This window comes from Miscanthus floridulus, chromosome 9 (assembly GCF_019320115.1).
Source record: "Miscanthus floridulus cultivar M001 chromosome 9, ASM1932011v1, whole genome shotgun sequence".
Lineage (NCBI taxonomy): Eukaryota > Viridiplantae > Streptophyta > Magnoliopsida > Poales > Poaceae > Miscanthus > Miscanthus floridulus.
Genome location: NC_089588.1, coordinates 130,278,399 through 130,288,461, shown reverse-complemented (window position 1 = coordinate 130,288,461; position 10,063 = coordinate 130,278,399). Strand labels below are relative to the sequence as shown.

Below are 10,063 nucleotides of genomic sequence, written 5' to 3'. Positions count from 1 at the left end.
CGCTGCCTCGGTGGGTCTCCACCGGACGGTCGGAGACGTTACCCGCGGGTCTCCGCCCGACCGCGCGGGGGCCATGGTTCTCGCCCCGGCCTCTGCGTTCAGGGGCGCGCCGTTGCCTTGGAGAATCTTCGCCAGTCCGGGCGGAGGCGTTACCCGTGGGTCTCCGCCCGGCCGCTGGCCTCCGCCTTCAGGGGCGTGCCGTCGCCTTGGAGAGTCTTCGCCGGTCCGGGCGGAGACATCATCCGTAGGTCTCCGCCCGGCCGCGCAGGGGCCATGCTGGCGCGTTTGTGTGGTCCACGAGCGCCTACGCTTGAGTTCCTGCGCACACTTAGGCAAGATCGTTTGTTTGATTAGTTTAGAGATTAGGCGGCCTCCGCCCGTAATACCGGGGACGCCCGCCTGAGCGGTCGGCGGGATGCGTGCCTGGCCTTGACGGAGTCCGCGATGAAACGAAGATTCAGCACCCTTCGAGCAAGATCGTTTGTTTGATTAGTTTAGAGATTGGGCAGTACTGCTGGTGCCAGTTGTGTATGTGGTGTTGACCTCTCTTGCGCTCTGCTGTGTTGGAGGTTGGTGCCAGTTAATCCCAAGCTAATGGCAGCTAAAAGGGCTCCTAGCTGATGGGAACCAGCTAATCCCAAGCTAATGGCAGCTAAAACTGGCTAATTACGAAATTGCCACACTTTCATCTGCTGGGCGCCCATGCCCCAATGCAATTCCGCGCTCGCACCGCCCTATCTTTTCCCTTCCCACTGCAACTCCTCTTCCAAGCGTGGCGCAGCAGGCGTCGAGGAGCGCGAGAGACTGCAGGAGGCGGCAGTATCCCCTCCACCCTCCACCTGGCGGCAGTGGAGCCTCTCCTCCACCCGGCGGCGGACCGTCTTCCTGCAGCTCCCCCTTTTGTCGATCTGGGCGATCCTAAGCAATATCATGAGGAAGAGAGGGCAATATGATCAATAAAAACCTATTAGCTAGAAGATCCTAACATCCTCAGCTATCTTTAGCTGGCTCAACTTTAGTGGGCTAAACTTTAGCTGGTCAAACTAGCAGGCGAAAGTTTAGCTGAGGTGGATCCAAACAGGGCCAAAATACGACTAAAACAATCAGGGCAGAACCTATTCCCTGGACAAAATGCTAGAAATCATTCAGGTCAAAAGTTATTTCTGGAATAAAATACTGTAGATGAATCGTGTCAAAACCCGATCAAACGGAACCAAAGGATAAGAGAAGTCTTGGCCTTGCTCATTAATTAGTTATTTACTGACCTGGCATCAGGGACAGCGACAGTCATCCGGTACCCAGCCCCATCCCGTCGATGCATGCACAACTTGCCTCCAAACTAGGCCATGTTTAGTTTCCCCCAATTTCAAATTTTGACACTATGCAAAAAGAAGATTCTTCGTCACATCAAACTTGTGGTACATGCATGGAGTACTAAATGTTGACGAAATCAAAAATTAATTGCACAGTTTTGTTGTACTTTGCGAGACGAACGTTTTGAGCCTAATTAGTTAACGATTAGACAATTATTGACAAATAAAAACAAAGCGACACTACAGTGTTTCAGGCGGCGCAGAGTCGGGCGAACTAAACGCGGCCCTAGACGACTCTTATCTCATCATCGTGAAGAGCAGCGTGGTTGCATTGCGTCCACGTTAACTCTTCTGGTACTGCCTCCAACTTTAAGACGCCAGCTTACCATCACCACAGTAGTACTAACAATCCACTGCGCTCACACATCTGAACCAACCAAGCGAAGAAGCATGAGTGTGTGGACGGGGGCTGGGAAGCCTCGCCCCCGAGCTGCTGCAGCTGCTCCATGCATGGTGAGTACAAGCTCCAGAAGGACGTTAGGAAGCAGGTGCAGTGGCTCCAAAGCGAGCTGGAGAGCATCCACACCTTCCTCCGCAAGGTATCTGGTGTGCCATGGGACCGGCTCGCTCGACGAGCAGGTCAAGGTGTGGGCGTGCGAGGTGAGGGAGGCATCTTATGACATTGAGGATGTCCTCGACACCTTCCTTGTGCGCGTCGATGACGGCGAGCCTGCCGACCCAAGCAGGCTCATACGTGCCATGAAGAAGATGGGCAAGATGTTCAGCAAGGCCAAGGCTCGCCGTGATATTTCAAGTGCAATCGAAGACATCAGGAAGCATCTCGAGGAGGTAGCTGAAATGCGACAGAAGTACAAACTTGATGAGATTGTTATGTCCAAGGCAGTTACAGCAACGTCAAGTATTGACGCTCGCCTTACTGCTATGTATAAAGAAATGACACAGCTTATTGGTGTTCGTAAGTCAAGTGACGAGTTCATGTCCATGCTGATGCCATTCCATCCTGACGATGATGCGTGTGTCCAGAAGATCACAAAGGTTTCTATTGTTGGAGTTGGTGGATTGGGCTAAACCACTCTTGCCAAAGTGGTGTATGACAAGCTTAAGTCGCAATACGATTGTGGAGCTTTTGTTTCAGTTGGTCGGGATCATGATTTGGTCAAAGTTTTCAAGGATATTCTCTGTAATCTTGACAAAAATAGGTATGACAGCATTTATAACACTGGAAGAGGTGTTGATCTCCTCATTTGTGAAGTTCGAGAATTCCTAAAGAACAAAAGGTACACATCAGCCATCCAATTGTAAATTGTAATTAGCATCATAATTTAATGTTGCTCCACGATTAGTTGATACGACTAATTTGTGCTATGCTGTAGGTTATGCTAAAAAAAATATCTCCGTATCATCTATGCATGCCAGACTTCTTCTTGAGATTGATTTTTTTCCACTCCACACATATAAGAAAAATGCATAATTCAGTGGTATCTGACGTAAAAGCTTCTAGCTCATCTGTTAGAAAAATGCATAATTGAGTAGTGTCCGACATAAAAGGGCAATATAGCATCATAATTTAATTAACTTCTTAAACATTTCTAATTCATAATTGAACTTAGTTTTTTTATATTTTTCTTATGAAACTATAAACTTTCAACTCATTGAATAAAAATAAGGATGCCAAAAAATACAGTATAACAATAATCTCATAAGACCAGAACTTATTGCATATGCATAAAAGTTCGGGTATATTTTAGGAAAAAGAATATTTTAGGGTCACATTGCGCTGCAAGATGCACTTAAATGTGTAACTTCTGTGTACAACTTGGTCTTAAATATCTAGTTTTTTTTTTAAAAAAAATAGGACCTTTGATGTGTCATTTTCAATTTTTCATACATATGCCCAAGGTTGTAGGTTACTTATTGAATTTAATATTCTATAATTACTTTCAACTATGATTCCTAGTCAGAAAGATTTTGAAACATCAAGGCACAGTATATTTGTACTGACATAATAGTCATGAGTTTGATATATAATGGCGACTACTTTTAATGTTAGATTTTTTTTAAAATTTGTAGAAACTCCAAATATTATTACTAACCAATGGTTCTTGCACTTTCATGTGGATATAGGTATTTCCTTATTGTCGATGATGTTTGGGAGGTAAAGAAATGGAAAAGAATCAAACTTGTACTTGTAGAGAATAATTGTGGAAGTAAAGTAATCACAACTACTCGAAAGTTTGATGTTGCTGAAGAAGCTGGTGAGGTTTACAAGCTAAAACCACTTTCCAATAACGACTCAATGAAATTATTCTATATAAGGATATTTGGTGTGGACCCAGAGTACCTTGATAACCAACCAGATGATATTTGCAATAAATTTCTAATGAAATGTGGTGGTATACCATTAGCAATCATCACAATGTCCAGTTTGTTGGTTGGAAAACCAAAGAATGAATGGTCTGAGATCTACAACTCTATTGGTTTTGGATCTAAAGGCAATATGCAAGTTGAAGACACTATGACAATAATTTCATTTAGCTACTATGATCTGCCACCACATTTGAGGACATGCTTACTATATCTAAGTACATATCCAGAAGATTATGAGATCGACAAGGATTCTTTGATATGGAAGTGGATCGCTGAAGGATTTGTCCATGAGAAACAAGGAGAAAGATTATTGGAGCTTGGACAAAGATACTTCAATGATCTCAGTAACAGAAGCATGATTCAGGCAGTGGACGAATGGTCAGATGGCAGAGTATCAGGTGGTCGTGTTCATGATATTGTTCTCGACCTGCTGCATAAGTTTTCATTTGAAGAAAACTTCACTGCTATACTAGATGGTAATGCTAAAGCAATATCTCCACCAAGCAATGTTCGTCGGTTTGCCCTCCATAATATTACTGCTGAGCATGTTAGTTCAGAAGCTAAAGTTGCTCAGATGCCAAAAGTGAGGTCATATACTGCATTCAGTTGTTATATTGATAATAACTGGGAGCACATTCCTAGCTTTAGGCTCCTGCGCGTGCTTGACGTGATAAAATGCAGCTTTAAGGAATGTTGCCATCTTGAGCATCTTGGTGGTTTATTTCACTTAAGGTATCTTGGGATATTTGTAGGTAAAAGTTCACCTGAGCTCTCAAAACAAATAAGGAATCTAAAGTTACTCCAGACACTTGTTTTCTATGGAATCTTGCTAGTAAACATCGTCCTACCAACACAGCTGTTGTGCTTGTGCCTACATGCTGCAGGGAGTGTACCCGATGGTATTGGAAAGCTTACATCCCTGGAGTAGCTAAGCGTAGGTTGTGACCTCATGATGTACGTAAAGGAGCCGGGCAGCCTGCGAGAACTGAGGGTGCTCAAAATTTACAGTGATGGGATGGACGAGAGGATGCAGAGAGACTTTGTGATCTCTCTAAGCAATCTGCAAAAGATCCAGAACATAGATGTCGATGGTGCGTGGGCACACGTGTACACGAACACACATGTGGGATGCAGTAGGCTTTGTGCTCCCACGATCTCTCCGTCATTTGAATATGTGCACTGTCTTCTCTAAGCTTCCGTCATGCATCAATCCCCCGTGTCTGCCCAAACTGTCCTACTTGAGACTGTCACTTCCGAGAACAGCAGATTTGCCGAGTGCATTCCATCGGGCACTCAGCAAAAAGCTGTTTGCCAAGTGCTGCAAAAACCACACTCGCCAAAATCATGGCACTCGGCAAACATTCTCTTTGCCGAGTACTTAAAAAACCACTCGACAAACCAGGAAAAAACACTCGGCAAAAGAGAGACACTCGGCAACAAACTGCCATGTACGTGGACATCCGTCGGTTAGTGTGCGGGCCGTTAGGAGTTTGCCGAGTGTCCGTTAGTGGCACTCGGCAAAGAATTAAGTTTGCCGAGTGTTTTTCTTTAGCACTCGGCAAAGAAATAAGTTTGCCGAGTATTTTTTTTTGGCACTCGGCAAATAAATAAGTTTTTTTCTCTTCTGACCTTGAAACTTTTTCTACTCTCTACATACAATATGTGTACTCCATGTTAAGATTTGGTACATTTTTTGATATGTTTGCTATATTTAATTAATTTATTGCATTTCAAGGAATTTTTTGGTATAAGTCAAATTTGAACTGCAAGTGATTCAAATAATAGAATAAAATGAGTAAAAAAATGATATTCATGTTATTGAGTCCAGTGTGAGGCCTTTCCCAGGAAATGAAAAGAAATTTCGAACATCTTGTTCAGGAAACACAACCACGAACGTGTGGCCGAATAGTTTTTAAATTCTAAAAAAACAAACGAAGTCTGAAAATCATGAGATTTGTCAAGATCTCATGATATCATATGGGGAGGTTGTGGTAAAAATTGAGAAGGTTTCGCACAATCTGTCACGTAAGATGTTGACAAACCGAAACATCTCAGAAGAAGAATCGTAGCATTGAGACGGATTCGGTAAGATTTGGAGTCAAAGTGACGGTCGAATTGGGGTTTGAGTTCAAAGCTTTTTGTATAGGCAATAGAGAACATAGATTGTTTCATGTGAAATTTTGGTAATTTTTTGAATTTATTTGACAATTTTAATTTATAAAGTGCAATTATAGAATTTTAATTGATATAGATTGAATTTGAGTTATAACTGCATGAAATAATAAGTTTTTTTTCTTGTCTGACCTTGAAACATTTTCTACTCTCCACATATAACATGTGGTACTCCATGTTAAGATTTGGTACATTTCTGGATTTGTTTGCTATATTTAATTAATTTATTGCATTTCAAGGATTTTTTTTGGTAAGTCAAATTTGAACTGCAAGTGATTCAAATAATAGAATAAAATGAGTAGAAAAATGATATTAATAATGTTATCTAATCTAGGCAATAGAGAACAAATATTGTTTCATGTGAAATTTTGGTAATTTTTTGGATCGGTTTGATAATTTTAATTTATTAAGTGCAATTATAGAATTTTAATTGATACAAATTAAATTTGAGCTGTAACTACATGAAATAATGGAATAATATTAGTAGAAAAATCAAATATATATTATTGAGTGAATTTGATAAGGTATTTTCAAACTACATCGGAACAAATTTAGAAAAACACTTTATGGAAAAAGAAGGAGAAAAAGGAAAATGAAAAAAAATTAAGTTTGCCGAGTGCCCCTGATGTGGCACTCGACAAAGCTAGGATTTGCCGAGTGTCAGACCTGCGACACTCGGCAAACCACTTCACCCGGCCCCACACACGCACAGTAGTTTAGGGTTTGAAAATAAAAAAAAACAAAACAGGTTTGCCGAGTGCCCGCGATCTAGCACTCGACAAAGCTGGGCTTTAAGCTGGGCTTTACCGAGTGCTAGATCACGGGCACTCAGCAAACCCCCTCATAACCACCCTATGGATGAACATTTGGGTGGACACTATGGATGAACAGGACATGGAACACCTTGCTAGGTTGCCCGCGTTCAGTTGTCTCCGTCTGGAAATAATTTCCATATTAACAGCAAGTATTATTAATGCTGGCGGCAATGATGGCTGCTTCCAGAAGCTGAGGTACTTCACATCAATGCAATGGTCTAGATTCAGCAGCACAAGGAGGACTCTTGCATTTCATTGCATATATGGAAGAGAGAAGGTGCTATGCCCTTTGGCTCTGGGAAAAGCAACTGCAGTAAAAATGTACCCTCCGCCGTGATGCCAAATCTTGAAGAGCTTCGATTTGATGTCCCTTTGCAGGCCCTAAAGGACAACAACGGTGACTGTACCATTATTGTCGTGGAGTACCTGCCTTCCCTTCGAGATGTCACAGGGTGTATCGACTGTGAGGGCATATCTGCTAAGGAGGTGGATGCTGCATTGGCTGCGCTGAATCACGCATGCAAGGTCCATCCCAACCATCCCATGCTTGACACAAATAAAATTAATGATGTACGATGAGTATTTTGTACTAGTTTGTCACACGCCTAATGCCCTGGCTGGCTAGGCGGTGGCCTAGGTGGCTGGCAGGGGGGCTGGCTGAGTTGCGGCTTGCTGGCTGGAGGCCGGCCAAGGGATGTGGCACGGCAGCAGGGGTGGCTGTGGCGCTGGCATCGACGGCAGGAGGCACGGGAGAAGAGGAGAGGCGGCGGCTAGAGAGAAGGGATACAAATGTTGGTTTGATCTCCCAACCACAGTGGCCCAACGGCCACTTGGGCCTTGACCTCGCGCCCTGATCAGGGGCGCCCAGTCCATCTATGGCTGGCGGGCCCCTGTCACACTGCGCATTAAATAGAGGTGGGGCCAGCGGCTCTCAGTACGAGGTTGGCCTGAGCCGTACGCCCCACCGGTAAACCCTACTCCGATCTAATAGAGGGGCGTAGCTAGTGACGGGAAGCACCGCCGCCGCCACGGCACAGCGCCAACACCACTTCACTGCACCATTCCTTCTTCATCGCCCATCGCTGCCCTAGCATAGATCTTCATCGGCGAACCTGTGATGGCCGGATCCGCCTCCTCAATGCCTACCGATGGTCTGTGCCTAACCCTAGCTTTCCCTCTCCCTCTCTGTCCCTCTCCGTACACACCATTTCTACAAGAAACACAAGTAAACACCCACTTGATCCACTCCCAGATGATCCAAAGAATCTAACAATGGTATCAGAGCCGCCGATCTAGTGTGTGGATCTTGTTAGGGGCAAGAAACCGATTAGAAAAGAAAAGATAGACTAGATCCGTTCGGATCTAGACAGAGAAGGGGTCAGCCGAACCTAACCCTACGAAGAAGAAGAACAGTCTCTAACCCTAACTGGGTGAAGACAGAAGGGGCTTGGCTTCAAGACCGCTTGATCCGAACCCTAAACCCGCGACCAGATCTCGGGGAAAGAAATAGAAAGAAAAAGAGAGAAGAAGGTGATTCAAATCGACCCAAAATTTCACCAAACCCTAACCCTAAAATCCCCAGTCTAGTTTGTAGATCTAGATCGGGGACAGGAAAAGAAAAGAGAGAAAGATTGACCGATCCGGATCGGATCGGGAAAGAACAGACCGTAACCCTAACCCTAACTGTGATCTCGAATCAAGAAAGAAAGGACGGATTGGAATGGGGTTTTCTCCTACCTGGGGATCCCCTGCGCCGTCACCACCGCCTGCCGTCACACTGGACGTCGCGCAGGACAGGGCACCATCGCTAGGCTACTCGGCAGCGGCCCGCTCAGCCATGGGTGAGCGCGCGCGCTGACGAAAAGCCCAACGGCGGCGCCTGCTTTGCGCACGCGCGGTCACGGCAATAGGGCACCACTATGCGGCCCCTCGATGGCAGCGTGCCCAGCCTTGGGCGAGCATGCACGCCGGTGAGAGGGCGCGGGGCGGAGCCCCTCTTCTTCTCCCTTGGCCACCGTGGACGGCTGCTGCTGCGACTATTTCTCCGAGCGGCGCTGCGCGATGAGAGAAAAGGGGAGGGAGGAAATGAAGCTAGGGTTACTGCCCGTGGCCGGCCCGGCGGTTTTGTTCGCCCTAGATGCGCGCTCGGCCGTTGGATGCGCACGGACGACCGAGATCGAGCGGGCTATATCGCGGCCCAGGCGGGGCGCGCGGCCGCGGCGCTTTGCCGGCCCAGGCCCACATTGCGGCCTAGGTGGCAGAGCGCGCGCACGAGGGAGCAAGGCTGGGCTGGGTGCCGATTTGGACCAGGCCATTTTGATGGTTGGGCCACAGCGTATTAAAAGTTTAAGCCATTTTCTTTTTCTAATTTTTCCAGTGATAAATGGCTCAAAGAAAATTGGAAAAGAGAATTTTCCTGTGGGTAAAATTCAACAATTATCAGCCTGTTCGGGAGGCCGTATCGTATCGTGGATTATTTACTGCTGGCTGGTTTGGTGTGAGAGAAAAACACTGTTCCCGGCTGGAAATTTACGATCGTTTACGAGCAAGCGAACATGCTGTATGTTCATAGTTCCGCTGCAAAGTTAAAGGTTTATTGTCTTCTAATTTGAAGAGCAGTTATAGTTATTCAGTAAATGATGAAAAGTTTATCCTCCAGTTAAAATTGGAACCAACTGGAAAAATTTTAATTGGAGGAATAGTCGGTTGATAGTTAAGATAAATTATAATATTGTTATTTTCTGACCAACATTGATGATAACAATATTATAAGTTTATTTATGAGTTTAAGTTTAAAGTTAAATTATGGTACTGTTATTTTTTGACCAACGTTGATGATAACAATATTATAAATTTATGAGTTTTATGATTAAAGTTTAAGTCTCTGATGAATTTTGCATCAAAGTGACCAATTTTCAGAGAATAGATAAAGATCAAGGAATGCTCTTAAACTAGAGAAATGTATTTTCATGTTTCCGCTGCAATGAAGTTGAATGTCTTCTAATTAAATTTGAACCAACGGGAGAATTTAATTTTGAGGAGCAGTTCTATGTTTTGAAGATTATTGAATTTCTATACGTTAATTCCATTTCTGCCCAACAGTGATGTGGAATTAATGTAGAAGAATGATGTTTTATTCTATTTCTACCCAACGGTGATATAGAATAGAACATAAAGATTTCAAAGTTTAATGAGCATTATTGTTGAATATTTTTTTAGACAAAATACCTCCATGCTTTCATTCTTGAAGGCAGTAAGAGAAATGAGCTGGGTACTTGTGATTCAGATGATGAAATGCCTAAGGGCAAGTTATGTATGAAAGAATGCCATTGCTTAAGGGACCGTGTTCTCTTTAAAGAATGGCTTGGAAAGGAA

The 10,063-nt window shown here is 44.3% G+C and overlaps 1 protein-coding gene across 1 annotated transcript; it reads left to right on the top strand.

Annotated features, from left to right (window-relative positions):
• Positions 1-1,823: 1,823 nt before the first annotated feature.
• LOC136480934 (disease resistance protein Pik-2-like) lies at positions 1,824-4,629 on the top strand. The gene is made up of 4 exons (XM_066478353.1): positions 1,824-2,347; positions 2,534-2,611; positions 3,459-4,453; positions 4,586-4,629. Exons 1-4 carry the CDS (start codon positions 1,824-1,826, stop codon positions 4,627-4,629), a joined length of 1,641 nt encoding a protein of 546 aa, XP_066334450.1.
• Positions 4,630-10,063: the final 5,434 nt, after the last annotated feature.

What these genes read in the sequence shown, in the direction of transcription:
- LOC136480934 (XM_066478353.1), top strand. Translation starts at nt 1,824, where the DNA reads ATGGTGAGTACAAGCTCCAGAAGGACGTTAGGAAGCAGGTGCAGTGGC. An exon ending in TTCCATCCTGACGATGATGC is followed by an intron (nt 2,348 to 2,533) that starts GTGTGTCCAGAA and finishes TGACAAAAATAG; the next exon opens with GTATGACAGCATTTATAACA. An exon ending in GAATTCCTAAAGAACAAAAG is followed by an intron (nt 2,612 to 3,458) that starts GTACACATCAGC and finishes ATGTGGATATAG; the next exon opens with GTATTTCCTTATTGTCGATG.